We start from the raw sequence: 17,089 nt of genomic DNA, 5'->3' as shown, positions 1-17,089 counted from the left end.
ACATATATAAAGATGACAAGAAGACTAATTAAATGTAGACAAACACTATGGAGGATATTGACTGAGTCAAACAGAAGTGTTTAAAGACTGTGGGAAATACAGTGGTACCTCGGGTTAAGAACTTAATTCCTTCTGGAGGTCCGTTCTTAACCTGAAATTGTTCTTAACCTGGGGTACCACTTTAGCTAATGGGGCCTCCTGCTGCCACCGCATTACCATCGCACGATTTCTGTTCTCATCCTGAAGCAAAGTTCTTAACCTGAGGTACTAGTTCTGGGTTAGCAGAGTCTGTAACCTGAAGCGTCTGTAACTCGAGGTACCACTGTACAAGCACTTAGGCAATGAAAACATTTGGGAAGTTGCAAAATTAGGATAGTAAAAAATCTTGGGAAGGGAGAATTACAGTAGTACCTCGGTTTAAGAACAGTCCGGTTTAAGAACAATTTGGTTTTCAAACTCCGCAAAACTGGAAATAGTGTCTTGGTTTGAGAAGTTTACCTCGGTCTAAGAATGGAATCCGAACGGTGGAAGGGCACCGGCAGCGGGAGGCCTCATTAGGGAAAGCGTGCCTCGGTTTAAGAACAGTTTCGGTTTAAGAACGGATTTCCAGAACGGATTAAGTTCGTAAACCGAAGTACCACTGTATAGTGCTTTAGTGGTGAGGGAGGAGATAATTCAAGTTTAAAGAAAAACTGCCAAAAATGTTGGCATTCAAATCCCCATTAGAAAAACCTCCTTGCAAATTTCACATTATCAAGTTGTCACAACTAGAATACTAAGGTTCAAATCCTAGCCAGTGACCAAGTAAAAGGTCATAATAATGACCTACTTAATGGTTATGTTGTTGAAATTAACACAATTTTTAAACTTTCTACAGATTACTCATTTTATAGACATGATAAAAAATAGGGCTTATGGGGAAAGATTAAAGTGAACAGAAATATTGTATGTGGTACACAACCCTAAAAACCATTTGAAGCCACAATAGTTCCAATGATGGTAAACCCCTAACTCCTGAGTAAATGGATTAAGCATTAAAAGTACCACATATAGGTTATCTACCACAAATTAATAGCAATTAGGGATGTTCCACTTTATATCAAATGCTATTGAGTTAAATCTTAGCAAGAATCCTACTGGTGATTAGAGAAAACTTTCATCAATAATTAGTTGTGATATAAATGTCCCATGTGGATGCATTCATAGGATTGCTTCAAAAAGTCCTTGTTATACTACAACTGCCCATAGTCACAAATGACTAAAAAATTATAGGAAGCTGAATTTAATTTTAGCCTGAAACAAGATAACAGGTAACTATTGTCTGAAAACAGAACATTATAGTGAATACATTTCTGTAATTTTCTTCACACTCACTCTATCATTAGAGCTATCTTAATACCCTACTATTGCATAATGTTTATCTTTATATCCTTCAGAAAATTCAGTTCTAAAATACTGTTTATGTGTTCAGTCACATGGGAGAACAATCCCCACTGAAGCGAAAACTGTTATTATAATTGTACCATGAATGAGCAACTGAACTCCATTGCTCAACACAATATATTTTCAAAAGCAATTAAGTAACTACATAAGATGACAGGAGGAGGGCAAACTTCCAAGCAAGAAGAAGAGTGAAAGCTTATGCCTACTATAGAAAGAATGGAGAACCTTTTGCACTCCAGATGTTGTTGAACCACAGCTTCCATCAGGCCCAACAAGCATCGCCAATGACCAGGGATGATGGGAATTGTAGTTCAGCAACATAAGGAGGGCCCTAGATAACCCACAACTGTGCCATAGAATGGCAATCAGCATATTGGCTGCAACTCAGGTGAAGCTGAACTTTTCAAGATGGGCAGGTCATAAAGCGAGTCCAAAAGAATGATGACACTGTCACCCAGTGCATATTAAAACGGGCTAAAACTGCTCCCTTTAAACAAACATACAATCAAAACCATCCTACCAGTTGCTTGCTGGATTGTGTCAAACTTTTCTCACTACCACCTTGGGAGCCCTCCAGAACCAACTATTTGTGGATTAGGGTTGCTTAAGAAATGCAACCTTTGCAAATTATTTGTGAAAGATCTAAACACAAGAGTTTGGATTAGGGCTGCTTGAAGAGTTTAGTACTTCTTTGATTTTGACGCAGGTGGCGCTGTGGGTTAAAGCCTCAGCGCCTAGAACGTGCCGATCGAAAGGTCGGCGGTTCGAATCCCTGCGGCGGGGTGCGCTCCCGCTGCTCGGTCCCAGCGCCTGCCAACCTAGCAGTTCGAAAGCACCTCCGGGTGCAAGTAGATAAATAGGGACCGCTTACCAGCGGGAAGGTAAACGGCGTTTCCGTGTGCGGCTCTGGCTCTGGCTCTGGCCAGAGCAGCGATGTCACGCTGGCCACGTGACCCGGAAGTGTCTCCGGACAGCGCTGGCCCCTGGCCTCTTAAGTGAGATGGGCGCACAACCCCAGAGTCTGTCAAGACTGGCCCCTACGGGCAGGGGTACCTTTACCTTTTTACCTTTTTCTGGGGGCGATGCAGGGGTACGCATACCCCTAAACATTTTGTGAATCTAAGTCACTGAAGGGCAGTATTTCAATATGAGTATGAAAATGAGAGTACCCCTAACATTTTTTTCTTTTGGAAAAAAGCACTGTTTTAAAATATGCATTCAGGGAGAAAATTCGTGTTTAAATTATATCTTAAGATGCATATTTAAATAAGTGTTTTTGAAATTATCATATATATATTTATTAAAAAACAGATCAGTGTAGAATGGAATAATGGGTAAAAACATGTTCAAGTGACACAGGCTAAAAATAGGCAGATTCAGCCATACCTAGCTGGGGCATCAGCTGTTTTCATTCAGAGCTCTATACATTGACAAGAGTAAAAGGGATCAAATGCAACCCCAACATAAGTTATCTTGCAATGATTTACAATGTGTGTACGTTCAATCACTGAAAAGTCCAGGCTTTTCATAGGTATAATCAAATATTCTTTTTAATAAGTAAGTTTAATCAGACTGCACTTCAACAATAGGGGCAGAATAAATTTACTTATTTAATAAAATGCATGAATAAACATGGCTCTACTCTTTGACTACTGTGGTCTTAGTATACTGATTTGTCTCTATTCTCCTAGCACTGAGAACGGTACAGTAAAGAGAGTGACCCTAAAGCAGTGTTTCCCAACCTTGTGCCTCCAGCTGTTTTTGGACTACAATTCCCATCATCCCTTGCCACTGGTCTTGCTAGTCAGGGATGATGGAAGTTGTAGTTCAAAAACAGCTGGAGGCACAAGGTTGGGAAACACTGCCCTAAAGCCATTTGAAGACTCACTGGGGGAGGGGCAGGTGGAAATGGAGCTGGGAGGCCCATTGATAAGATGAAAATTACACCGCTGGAAGTCCCGACTCCTTGGTAAGCCCATGGAAAGTTCCTCAGCAGTAGGAACCAAATCGGGGCGAGTTGGGGGCACAGTGTACTTGGAAGAGGATTCCCCTAACCTGCTCCCCAAAGTAGACAGCAACTACACCGCTCATGGAACTGGCAAATTTAAGTCCTTCCCATTGACTGCAATAAAAGGGACGAAACAAAAAATGTCCCCACCAAATGGTTTTAAAAGCTACCCCCTCCCATTTCCCTCCCTGGGAAGTCAGCAGGCAGAGCTCTGAATGCAGTAGCTGCTCTGCCACAGAATATCCTCGCCACTATTTGCCCTGCCAATGGCAGTAGGATTAGTGGGAATTAAAGTACAGTAAGCTTCAAAAGTTCAAAGTGATATGTTGTATCTGGAACCCTCCACTGACTTCTGCAAAGAACTGCTTATACTTGATTATGGCCAGAAATAATATTCATACAAGTCAGTAAGCCTCCCGTTTATTCTTTCGCCAGGCAATATGACTAAATAACAACCTAAATGTAAGAGGAGAATGCTGTGTTGTATCTGCCAACAAACAGCAATTTAAGAAGCACAACAGAAGCATTTGATGGAAGGATTTGCTCCATTAGTCTAGTATAAAAAATGAAATTAGCAATGATTTTTGCACAATAAAGCCTTAAGTCAAATTACTTGTGCCAAACATTATTTCTTATGGATATCAGGCCATGGTACATTGTAGCTGGTATAGCTGCATCCGTGTAACTAATAAACAACATTTCCTTTAAAACATGGCAAGAGCACACTTCTTTACAGGGAATTACCTGAATCAGTTCTTCAAGTACTGTGTCATTCACACAGTTGTGGTGTGATACGAACTCCTGCTTCTGGAGCACAATGGTTGTTCTCTGGTTACTTTCATGTGGCTGCTCCAGGGCTTTGAAAACAGTAGCTCCAATAATTAAATACAGAACCACCACCAGAAAAATGGTTGAGACCGTCTTCCATTTCATAACATTAATAGTTGTATCACTCTCCTCCCGCGAGGCAAGCACAGTGGGTTTGGTAGAAAATGAAAGCCTGGGCTTTGAGTTCTGAGTGGCAGATTTGGGATCCAGCAAGTCAGGTGCCGCCACTGATGAAAGAAAAAACCAAAAATCGGAAAGTTACTTTTTCCCAGGCTTGTCACATATTTATTCAGTATTTCTTTTTGCTAGAGGGTAAGACAGAAGCTTTAAATTCATATAACAATTTAACTTCTGAGATGCTGACATTATGAATGAACTCAACATATCCATCTTCCCCATGATTTACAGTTTACTATATAGACTGAGGGGTTCCTGCAACCTGTTGTGACAGTACTGTTGTAACTGTGGTCCAAGTATTGCAAAAATGCACATAGCATTTTATATAATTTCTGGTGGTTTTAACATTTCTTGTTTTGGTTTAAGCATTGCACATGAGATACCCAATCTATGTTTTAAGTTTAGCTCTGAAAAGTTAACTCTTCTCACATCTTACACACAGTGCTGAGAAATGCATTGTTAACCACTTCCTCTTGTGCATAACTTTCAACAAAAATTCCCCTGTAAGATCACTGAGATATTGGCCATATCAATGTACTTTTTTCTCCAGTTATTAATTTGTTTTCAATGACCACAATCCTCCTTTCAGTACTGTTAGGGAAATTAATCATGAGTAGCATCAGTCAGCAAGTATTTGTTAAGTGAAATCCATATTAGAAATGTGAGTGCTGGTACCTAGCTGAAAAAAATGCATGTATGTGGCTAGAATTTAAAGTAGTTCTTAAGTGCTAGGACCAAAGTTGTAGGTTGAATGGGAGCCTAGGACTTTTCTACCTCTATGTCATGCAAATATTAGAAGACTTTTTTCTTACAGCAGCTACATATAGAAGCCAATAAATTATTGCCTCCATAACTCCTTGAGAGTTAAATAAGAATATGTCACATCAACACATTTGAAATTTCTCTATAAGGTCATGGGAATATTGGCCATATGTAATGTATTTTTTTCCTCCAGTTACTAATTTACTTTTGAGTGACCACAGTCCTCCTTTCAGAGGTATTAAGGAAACCCCACACCTAAAAGCAGATACAAATCTCTTTCCCTTCATCATTTTCATCATCTGAAAGGTGGACATGCTTTGGAGAAAAAGGGGGTGACAGAATGCTGTATCATACTTCCCATGCAAAGAAGTTCAACTATATAGCATTATAGCACCATCAGACATAGAACAGAGAGACTTGCATGCATAGTAAATTTAATTAGTATAGTTGTAGACGTGACCTCCCCTTCCCCCCAAAAGGGGCAGCAGGTAGGAGCTGCCACAGATGAGAAACTTCAGGTGATCATTCGTCATGACTCATTGCACTGAGCTGTCATGTAGTTACTCTTTTTCAACTCCTAGAAAGCTATAACTTGAGGCAATACCTTCACACGCCTTAGACCCTTCATTGTATTGGCTGCCTGGCAACTTTTACTGCCAAACAACTACACTGATGCAATCAGATATTTCTAAGTGGCTGAAGATGCAGTCTTAGAGCCACCTCACTCTGCCTGCAAGAGATGTGATGGAACTAATCCCATTGATTTGAGGGGAGCATTACAGAGTCACTGGTTTGAATGATGCTTGCCTAGGGCCTTTAATGTAAGCTCCCTTTTTGACTGATGGTGGTAACAGCTTGATGTTTAGCAGGGCAATCTACAAGCTGATTGGGCTGCAGCTACCAGCGTTAAAGCCCTGTGGACTTTTACGGATACCTTGGATTGACAAATATATATACTTTGCTTTAACTGGGTAGCGGATCAGGTTGAGGAATGTGCCATGGGCAGGAAAATTAGGACAATCCGTGGGGCAATCCCCATCCCACCACTGCTCAGTGCAGGCACTATCACTTTGATCTCTCTTCCCCTTCAACGTGTTGTCACCCTGCCTCATCTCTTTCTCCCACCCCAAAATGGTGGCAATCCAGGTTTGTTGCAACAGCCCTCCTGTTATTCACCAGGACATTCTGTTCTCTTGTTGCTATTTTTTAAATGTGGCTCCCACCTTCTGCCCAGATGCAACTCACGCCCATACTCCAAAGGAAATCCTGGCACCCTAGGGAAGTGCAGTCCCTAAGTTCCCTTGATCCACTCCCCTTTAGGAAGCTGTATGCAGCTAAGCTAACAAAGCAGGGGTGGGTGGGAGGGATGGGAGCTTAAAGCGTCTTCTTCTTAACGCTGATCGCATATATAGCAGACATCCCCACTCTCAGCATCCCCCTTCCCCATCAATCCTTCACTGTTCATCCATCCCCATCCACCTGCTTAACCCTTGCCAAGATTCAACACCACCACCCCGCTCGCTCCCAGGGTAAATAAGGAACCTTCACTCTGAAAAGCATCCCGAGAGATAAATTACATCCCCATGCCTCCCCCTCCCTCCACTCTTTTTTTTTTTTTTTAAAGGGAAGCAACCCATTTTCCTCCTCGCCCCTTTAAAAATAAAGAGAAAAGATGCTCTTGAAATGGTTTGCAAACGGCGCGTCTTCCCATGCCCACAAGGGTAGCAGGGAGCGGGCTGGGTTCGGGAGGGTTTTTATGAACCTCCCGGACCTTCGGCTTCATCTCCCCCCCCCCCCCCCCACTTCCCTTTTCCTTATGTCCCCAGCCGAAGCAACACACACCCCTTGAACAAAGATTAAGTGCAAGGAAGCGCCTAGGAGCCAAGGTGTTGCATGCAGCAAGGAAAGCTCGTGCAAGAAGGATGGAGAGCTGGGGGGGGGGGGAGAGAGAGGCGAGGGAGGGATGGAGGCAGAGAAAGACAGCGAGGCAGGTGGGTGGGCATGGGCAAAACGGGCTCTCCTGCAAATGGGTGGGGTGGGGCTCTTTTGTGGGGAGGGGGGACTCCGTCCCCCCCTGCCCTAGAGCGAAGATGCAACGGCAAAAGCAAAGGAGCATGCAGCATTTTTCTTTTTTTGTCTTCCCAGGCATATATATATATATATCTCTTTCTTTCCTTCTCTCCGAGCCAGCGAGACGCGCCATTGTAACGAGTACTCACTTCTTATTTACAGACCCGGTGCCCTCTCCTCGCTTCACGGCCAGGCATTTTTTCAGGGCTCGGGGAGGCAGAGTTTGAGAGCTGAGAGAGGTGGCGAGGGGGTCGGGGTGGGAGAGGAAAGAGGAGGGGAAGGGGGGGAGAGAAAAGAAAGAGAGAGGAGCAGCGCGTGGGTCGGAAGAGGCACCACAGAGATAGAAAGAGAGGGAGAGGGGGGGAGAGAGGCAGGCGGGCGGGCAGGCACACGCGCGCACGCACACGCAGGGAGGCATACAAAAAAAGGAAAGGAAAGGAAAGAAAGAAAGAGAAAGCTGCTCAGCTCGGATTCCACGCGCGCCCTCTCGCCGGGGTGTGAGCTGCCTGCGCGCGCCTGTGTGTGTGTGTGTGTGTGTGTGTGCGCGCGTGTGTGAGGCGCCTCGTGCGTGCGTCTCCTGCGGTGTCTGGGTGCCTGTGCAAAGCGACTGGCTCCACTCAAGGTGTGTATGATTCCGTGTGTGTGGAAACTCCCTCCGCTCGCTGCTCTCCTCCTCTCCCCACCCACCTCTCCCGGCCACCTCCGTCCTCCCAACCTTCCCGAGCGCGCGGCTCGCGCCTTTTTGGACGTAAAGGGGTCTCGGCACTCCGAAAAGGAAGCGACGGGAGTCTTCTGGCGCGCTGTCCGCGGAGCCCTTCACGGAGTTCTCGGGGCTTAGTTTTAATGGAACTGCTGAGGTGTTTGTGAGGGGCGAGTACCTTCGCCCGCCCCCTACCCCTCTCGCTTCGAAGAGGCGACTCTGCCGGCTGGGCGCCTCCACAATTGCCCTTCCTACATATCTCTGTGAATGGAGGGGGCTACAGGCAGCCCGCAGTGTCCTATATATTGTACATACAATTATAACATTAAAGGCAGATGATGCTCAGGCTTGACCTATGGCCCTGACCCCTCTCTGCGGGCAAGCTTTCTTCGAGGCGACTCTCCTGCCAGATGTGTATGACTGACAGCCCTTCTTCCCCGCCCACCCCGATGCGCAGGCGTGCGCGCGCCCGTGGCACTACGGGCCGGCCGATACTCGCCAATCGGCCCTTTTCCCGCCAAACGCCAGTTGTGTGTGGAAGCTGAAGCCTTTGGTCTCCTCACGGGGCAACAGCCACAGGAGCCCTGCCAGCACCCGTCAACCCGCAGCAGCTTCTACCTGCTCTCTTTCTTATACAGCCGGTCCATCTTCTTCCTCCTCCCAGTCTCCATGCTGTCCCTCCTAAAACTCAGACAAAACTATAATTAATTATCTCTGTCTCGCCTTGGCTCTGGTTCTGCCTGTCATTGGCTCTGGCTCCTCCTATATACAACCAACCATTTTGGTTATATATTATTAACTATTATTGGTGATGGATGCCAGCCAATGCTAGGGAGGGAAGTCCTAAGGTAAAGAGGAAGCAGCACTTGTTAAATGGGAAGAAACACACAAACACATTCCTTTGCCCTGACCCTTTGATGACCCCTTCTCTTGGACATCTGGCCTGAGTCATCCACATTTACCTTTTGCTCTGTGCTTTCTAGGCATGGGTCTGTGCGTTTTCTGACCCACCACTTGCCCCAGGAAAACCCGCTCTCTAACGCTCAATCAGAACAAACAGCAATTCGGGTTTTCCCGCACACTGCGGAGAGCGTTAAAGAGTGGGTTTCTGCAGGGAAAGAAGTGGGGCAAAAGGAAGGAAGGAAAAGCACAGTCCAGTACCTGGAAGGTGTGGAGGAAAATTAGTGTGGATGAGCCCAGAGTCTCAGTCAGGACCATACATATAAACATTAATAAGTTGTTGTGAACTGGGGACAGCCTTCTTGGGACCTTTCATTAAAACTTAAAATGCCTTTGAGCCTCTCTCACATGCTGCTTGTACAAGCACACATGTGAGGGTTTGCCAAGCATTGGATAGAAAGCAAAAGAGAGATGGCTTTAATTCAAATGCACCTTGTAAGCCAATTGAGTTTGCAGATGCAGAAAAGCCAGTTCAAACAACACAGGTGAAATTGGCCTAACTAAAGGTTTGCCCAGGTTGCTCTCATTTAAGGGATCAGATGTGCAGTTTCATTACACTTAACCCTCTGGAAACTGGTCTTTGGCAAGTTGCTTCCACAGTCCCTGCCAGCCTCTCCAGCCAAGAGCTTAGCTAATTTATCAACAGAATTATTTGGTGCAACTCTTGTTAGGACTTATATTGCTTATGCTTCCTCATTGAAAACAAGCGGATATAAAAGTTGTGAGTCAGGGAGGAGCCTTAGAGTTGTTCTCTCTTACATTTTTGTTTTCTACATGTAGGATATTATAGGGCAGAGTTCCCAAACTTGGGTCTCCATCATCCCTAGCTAGCAGGACCCGTTGTCAGGGATGATGGGAATTGTAGTCTAAAACCAGCTGGAGACCCAAATTTGGAAAACCCTGCTATAGGGAATGAAATACCCCTACCTGAAGTCATGCAGTTAACAAGAGGGCAGCCTGTGGCTCTCCAGATGTTGTTGGACTCCAAATCATGGCTAATGGCAGGGGCTGCAACATCTGGTGTGTCACAGGTTGCTTACCTCTGCATGACTAATCATATAGCTTAGCTCCATAAAGGTCAATTGCAGGTACAGATTTTCCCTTTTTTATTTATTGAAAGCACTTCTAAGCTACTTTTTGCAATTATTTCAAGGCAGTTTACAAAAAAAAATAAGTAACAATAAGTAAAACAAATAAAACAAACAGCATATAAAGGCACAATTAATACTCAGGGAATAAACTATTTTTTAAAAAGCTTCAGCATGCCTGGATGAATTTTTTTGCCTAGTGCTTAAAGGACCATAGGGCATACAGTACTTCCCCAGAGATGGCATTTCATAGCTAGGACACCACTTCCAGAAAACCTGTATTTAGGTACCTCCAGCCCATTTGGACCAAGCTATGCTTTCCTGTCCTACACCTGAAATCATATGTGACATTATCTGTATGATATGGGGCAGGAGAAAGTATGACACAGCTGGAAGCGGGTTGGTAGGCATCACCCATTAGCTGATTTGCAAAGCCCTGTGCCATTCCTGCCTTAATTGCAAGCCTCATCTCCCACAGAAGTGATATTTAGAGGAAGGCATCAGTTTGATGGCCTTAGAATATGGGACAGGAATGAGGAAATTGATTCAGATGGCAGGTCAGAGTCTTATCACATACACCCGCATGGGCCAATTTTGGTAGGAAGGCAGGAGCATCCACCCATCAATCACCTAATGTCATAATGAGGCCAGGTAACTGACAGCTGTCAAAGTTCCAAGGAGGTCACTGTAATCACTGATCATCTGTTTGAGCAATCCTCTTTGAGCCGCGCAGGAGTGTGCCTTCAAAGAAGCTCCCTTTAACCCATAACCAGCTTTTGTTGTTGTTAGAGGTCTCTGAATAAGGGGAAACTCCTCCTAAAACTAAAAGGCACTAAGCCCAGCACTTGCAAAGCACATTGTGCAGTATTTCCAAACCTAATCAGTGGTGCCTGCAAAGCCCTTTTTGCCCAAGCTCTACCTTACATGACCCTTACTCAATGGCATGTGTGATGTCGGGTGTAGGGCGGATGGGTGTGGCTTGCCTAAAATGGCTTTGTGAGCCAAATGGGCTGGGCTGGTGAACCTAATTAGGCCTGTGGGCTGAAGGCTCTCCACTCATGGCATAGGAGAGGTGGTGTTCCATCAAATTACTGTATGCACCATAGCACAAACCATCAGCACCAAAGCTGCCATATGGAAGTGTTGAGAGAGTATGGGTTACAAATGAGGGGGGAGCATACTGTTATACATCATGTGCTTAGTCTTAAGAAGAGTTTGGATTGGATTTGACAGCCCGCTTTATCACTACCCGAAGGAGTCTCAAAGCGGCTAACATTCTCCTTTCCCTTCCTCCCCCACAACAAACACTCTGTGAGGTGAGTGGGGCTGAGAGACTTCAGAGAAGCATGACTAGCCCAAGGTCACCCAGCAGCTGCATGTGGAGGAGCGGAGATGTGAACCAGGTTCCCCAGATAAGGAATCTACCGTTCTTCTTAACCACTGCACCACACTGGTTCTCTTAATCCCAGTAAACAAGGCTTTCAACTTTCAAGCCAATTTTTTGAATGTGTATTATTAAATATGTTGTAAAGGCTGCTGTACACACATAAGGTATTTATTCAATTGTGCATTGAGGCTTTTATTCTTAAATCTATTTAGATCAATGGGATGAATTCTTAAGGGCCAGCTTCACACCCCACTTTTCTCAAGCAGACTGATCTCTGTGATGCAGAGAAACAAGTATAAATAAAATAAGTGCATTTAGGCATCTATCTTCCAAAAACATACCTTAGAACATTCTCTTCCAATAACATACCTTAGAGCAAATACTCTAGAGTAAGTTGTTTTAGGAGTGTAGCCATAATTCGGATGTAGGCTTTGGCCCCAATACTACTTACTATTGGAAGGCTCTGCAAAGCTCCACAATTTGTAGTGGAGCCTCCAGATAGAAAGGGCATCACTACATATTTACATGACCTAATTCTCTTCCGCTAGAGCCTGGGAAAAAAAACTGTACATAAAATATCACGCTCCTTTTCCCCCTGAAAAGTTTGTTACCAATGGCCCTGTATAAACACTGCCTGTTCCTCCCATGAGGGAAAAGATTCTCTTCCTACAGTTCCTTCTACAGTTGTATGGAAAAAGCAGCATAAGGCATTTTATCTAGGGGTTGTCTGTAAGACGCATTAAGTAGAAAAGCCTCGCCTTATTGTTTTTAGTATTTCCTGTTTCATAGGACTTATGCGGTCACTTGTGTTCCATGGAACACATGCATTTACACTTTTTATTTTCTTTCATTAAAATCCTTGCCTTTCTTTCACCATGGAAAGTAGAAGAAGAAGAAGAAGAAGAGTTTGGATTTGATATCCCGCCTTTCACTCCCTTTAAGGAGTCTCAAAGCGGCTAACATTCTCCTTTCCCTTCCTCCCCCACAACAAACACTCTGTGAGGTAAGTGGGGCTGAGAGACTTCAAAGAAGTGTGACTAGCCCAAGGTCACCCAGCAGCTGCATGTGGAGGAGTGGAGACTTGAACCCGGTTCCCCAGATTACAAGACTACCGCTCTTAACCACTACACCACACTGGCTGTGTGGATATGGTTTTCAGGTGGAAACCCATCCAGACACTGACCAGTCCCAGACTCGGTTAGCTTTAGCAAAGTGGTGACCTCGTTTTATCTTCACAGGTATCCTGGGCTGATCCTGACTTCATTTGCCTTCATATTACACTATGGGTCCTCTGTCAATCTATATGGCTAATGAATCATTTCAAAAGAAAGGGCCACCATCCTCAGATAACTGGGCTCTGAGAATTATGACAGCAGAATGAGATCCTTGTAACAGCCTTCATTATTTAAAGTTATTTTCCACAAGTAGCAACTAAAGATTAGCAGTAAACAAAAGGTGCTTTTGCCTTTATCACATTAGCATCCTACTGATAGAAGCAATTAACCCTTTCTCTTAATCATATTTATCACTGTCATACTCTACAGTATTGATTTCAATTGTTTTTGCAGGACTTCCAAAGTTTAACATGTTTATTTACTTAAAGTATTCGCCTGGTACTTTTGGGTTCTTGCACCAAATTGTCCCCTGCTAGTTTTGCATTAGTTTTAAATTTATATGGTTTTTGCCTGTGTTCTGGTCTGTTTTATACTTGTAGTGGCTTTTGTAAATTGCACAGAGCTAATTCTGCATGGGCAGTATATAAGTATAACAAATATATAGGGTGGTAACCAACTAACGTTACATTAGTCAACTACAGTATTTTTAATTGTACAATGTAACTTGCCTACTCTGTCCTCTCCTTGTGTGCCCCCTAAATCTGTGGTGAGGATTCCTCCAACCCTGCAGAAGAGATTTAGCGGGGCACAGGAAAAGGAGAGGAGAGGGAGGGGACATTATATTGCGCAGCTAAATGTTGTTGCACTATCATAATTATATAGTTGAATACTGGACTTCCGGAGGCGGCGCGAACAGCAATGGCTGCCCTCTTCTAACTGCGAAGAGGGAGCTCCGCGGAAACGGGTCGTCCGCTACGGCGAAGCGGAGACCCACATCGGAAAACCACAGGCAGCAAGAGCCTGTGGCCGTGGGACTCGGGACCTCGTAAGGGGTCTCTGAACGTGGAGGGGGTATCGCGGCGCTGTGAGTCGATCGCTGTCGGTGAGCGCTGACCTTTCTTCCTGGAAACATCTAACTTTGAAAAGCAACAACCCGTGAGTAAGAAAAGTAGGTAAGAATTGGAAATAAATTGTTACAAATTCGGCCGAAAGCAGGAGATGTAAACAGGAAGTCCGTCTTCCGCTTCTGTTTAAGATCAAAAGCAAAAGACTTTGACGTCTGGAGCCTTTGAAGAGGCGTTAAAAACAACTAATCTGTGCATCCATTGAAGCTGCTTTTATGCTAAATCAGGATTTAACTTCTTTTAAGTGACTTATTTCGTTTATGGACTGTGTTTTATCTCTTCTTTTGGAATTTACAATTTTATTGAGAAGCCCAGGTAGTGGATCTGCCTGAACAACAGAACTGTCAGAGTGTAGACTTGGATACTTTGTAATTTGGGTTTGCTACAATCTGAGTTTTTGTGGATTTGCTACATTGAAACATCCTCTCTGGCACTTGCTAGAGACATTGTAGTGCCTTTTAAACCAACTCTGCTAACTGCAAGAAAAATTCAAGGTTCTTTGGAATTTAACTGGACTGTGGAAATTAACTGAACTTTAACAATTTGGCATTTTCCCTCAAGATATATTCGAACTCCCTCTAGAGGTCTTTGGATTTACAGTTGTATGTGACTTTGCTTTCTCTTTCCTTTCCTCCTATTTGACTGTTTACTCTCTGGGCTGCTGGATTCTCAGGGGAACAACTTAGTTTGACCTTGACTTGTAGACAAAACTGGAATGAGTGGCACTGGGAGAACACGAGCGGCTAGAGCAAAAGCTAGACAAACAACCTTAAATTTAACTTCACAGCCGCGCAGATCATCTGTTCCTACGGTTTTGTCAGCAGAAGAAGAAGAAATTGAGCAACCACTGTCGGAAGATATGGCTGCAGGAGCATCTGGCTCAGTATTAGAGAAAATCTTTGAAAAATTGGAAGCTTTGGACAAGAAAGCGGATGAACAAACGGCTAAGATTGAACAAAACACAGCCAGTGTAAATAAATTAACTGAACAAGTTGCCTTGAATACTCAATCAATTGGAAAGCTATTTGAGACCACTGCAGAAAACCACAAATTGGCTGAGGAAGCCAGCCAAAAAGTTGAGGAATTAGAACAAGAGGTAAAACCACTGCACAAACTGGTTGGTGAACAGCAGGTGTATTTGTCTATGATTGAATTGCGGAATCGGGAGAATAACTTGAGATTGAGGTCAGTACCAGAACTTGAACAAGGGAATTTAATTGAGTTCCTGACAAAAGAATTTTCCAAGTTTTGGCCTTTGGAGGAAGAAAAGGATTTTAAAATTGTGACTGCTTTTAGACTTGGAAAATCAGCAAGGAAAGACAGGCCCAGAGACTGTTTGATTATTTTGAGATCTAAGGAGGAAAGAGACAAAATATTAGGCCTACATTACGGAAAGTTACTGGATATTTCGGACGAAAGAGTTGAAATTTACAAAGATATCCCTAAACAACTTTTGGACCTTAGATCCACCTATACTGAGTTAGTAAAATTGCTGAGGAGCAACTCAATTGTTTTTAGGTGGGAATTTCCCCAAGGATTATCCTTTACATTCATTTTTTTTTAATAATATTTATTAAAGATTTTCAAATATAACAAAAGAAAGAAAAACATCCAAATTTAAGGCCTTATTTTCAATATCATCTTTCCAGGACTTCCCCCTCCCCGCCCCCTCTTGTATTCCAATTCTTTCAAATAGATTCAACAAATTCTTACCCCAAATTTTAAAATTATTATCATTAACCCACTTTAAAAAATATTTTCCCATCCCCTAAAATCGACCTGTTCCCTTCCACGAGTTCCCCTCTTTAATAAAAGGTACAGATTAACATAAAAGAATTAAAAAAAGAATAAAATATAATTTAACACCCTTTGGATTCCAAATTTCCCTCCCCCCTTTCCCGGTTGCGTTCCCAATGTCCATCAAATCCACTGTCTCCTGGAGCTCCCACATCTGAACCATAATCTAAGCCATAATCGTCTTTTTAGTAATCTTTACCGTTTTTTAATCATCTTTAATTTCAAATGTCCAATCTTAGAAAGGGTCTATCTTCCAACTTTGTCCAGTTCTTGTTTTTCTTGTTGTTCTTGATGTTCTCTCTTCTCCTCTTTTTTTTTTCTTTTTTCCCCCCTGCTCTCCTGCACAAATGTTCTAATTCCAAAAAGTTGTAATTCCTCTACAGAGGCTTTGTTATTCAGGAACAAAACATTACGTCAAGTCCCTTCCATTCTTCAATAGATAAATCTATTGTCTCCTTTAGTGTGTAGACCTCTGTAGACAAAATAGTGTTCCATTTCTGCAGTTTCCCAGGAGATAAAATGTCCGATTCAAATTCCATGCCAACGATACTTGTAATAACCCACAGCTCCTCTAGAGGGATTATAGTAACTCAGTTTCATTCCTGATCTCACCCACCAGTCAAAGTAACTTATTATTCCTTGTTTTAAACAGTTTATATCCAATTTATAACAAATGTAACCAGCAAAGTCCTCGTAACAAAGTTCTCTTTTTGTTCTTCAGTTTTGGCAGCTCCTTTGACAGCTGTCAAAACCTCTATTTCTCCTCTCCATGCGCTCTCACGGATCGCTCCCGGGGCTTCCGGGGGGGGGTTGTATTTTAATTCACATTCCACTCTTCTCCTCCAGCCCAACTTATAATTTTCCATCGCGAAATTAATATCTTTATCAAAAGAAAAGGTTGCGCTCGATCTTAGTTATCAGGTCCTTTGCTTTAGCTCCTCTACAACAGGGGGGAGGCTGACTTCCATGGGCGCTGAAACCCATGGGCATGGTGACTCAGCTGGCACCGTTTGCGCCCCCCCCCCGACCACGCGAAGGAGCCTTTTTAAAGGCTGCGGAGCGGGTGACAGGGGGGGGGTGCTGTGAGTCTTCCGCTTCCCCTGCCGAGCGAAGCCGCATGCCATTTGGCGGAGAGCGCTGACTTCTTCCATTGAAAATCTGGACTTAAAAGAACAACCCGTGAGTAATTGGAACTTGGATTAAAAAGGGGAATAAATTTTTTCTTAAATTCGGAGTGAGCGGGGGAGGTATAAAAAGGATTATCCTTTACATTCAGAGGGAAGAAGGTTAAAATTAAAACAGCCGAGGACAAAGACAAATTTTTGAGTGTCTACGGAGAGGACCTTCAGAAAGGGAATGAGAGACCTTCAGGGTCTGGACCATTATTTGTACCTCCACCATTGGGATCTGAAGATTCGGAGAAAAAGGCACCACCATCAGAGGAATAACAGATTTGTTCAGGATGTCTCTGCAACTTCTAAGCTGGAATATTAATGGCTGCAATTCCCCGGAAAAAAGGAGAAGAATATTCCATATATTGAGAAAAGAACAATTGGACATTATTTGTTTGCAAGAAACACATGTGACTAGGCTCCATAGGAAAGTGTTAATAAATAAAAGATTAAGACAA

General features: G+C 43.5%; 1 protein-coding gene and 1 long non-coding RNA gene across 4 annotated transcripts in view; one reads left to right on the top strand and one right to left on the bottom strand.

Moving 5' to 3' along the window:
• The window catches only part of KCNK2 (potassium two pore domain channel subfamily K member 2), a 131,051-nt gene that overhangs the window by 78,028 nt on the left and 35,934 nt on the right, over positions 1-17,089 (bottom strand). For 2 of the 3 annotated variants that reach the window (XM_079968865.1, XM_079968866.1), the window contains exon 2: positions 4,196-4,506. In XM_079968865.1, the coding sequence (XP_079824991.1) occupies positions 4,196-4,506 (311 nt within the window). Of the gene's footprint in view, positions 1-4,195; positions 4,507-7,437; positions 7,885-17,089 lie in introns of those variants that run through there. The other variant, XM_079968867.1, reaches the window with a different exon arrangement.
• Positions 7,837-12,864, top strand: LOC307212076. Its single transcript, XR_013836800.1, has 2 exons — positions 7,837-7,910; positions 12,662-12,864. It is a non-coding gene; the product is annotated as an uncharacterized lncRNA (long non-coding RNA).

The sequence above is a fragment of the Podarcis cretensis genome (genome assembly GCF_951804945.1).
Source record: "Podarcis cretensis genome assembly, chromosome: 3".
NCBI lineage: Eukaryota > Metazoa > Chordata > Lepidosauria > Squamata > Lacertidae > Podarcis > Podarcis cretensis.
The sequence above is the reverse complement of the archived record's forward strand: the minus strand, read 5'-3'. Positions and strand labels throughout refer to the sequence as shown.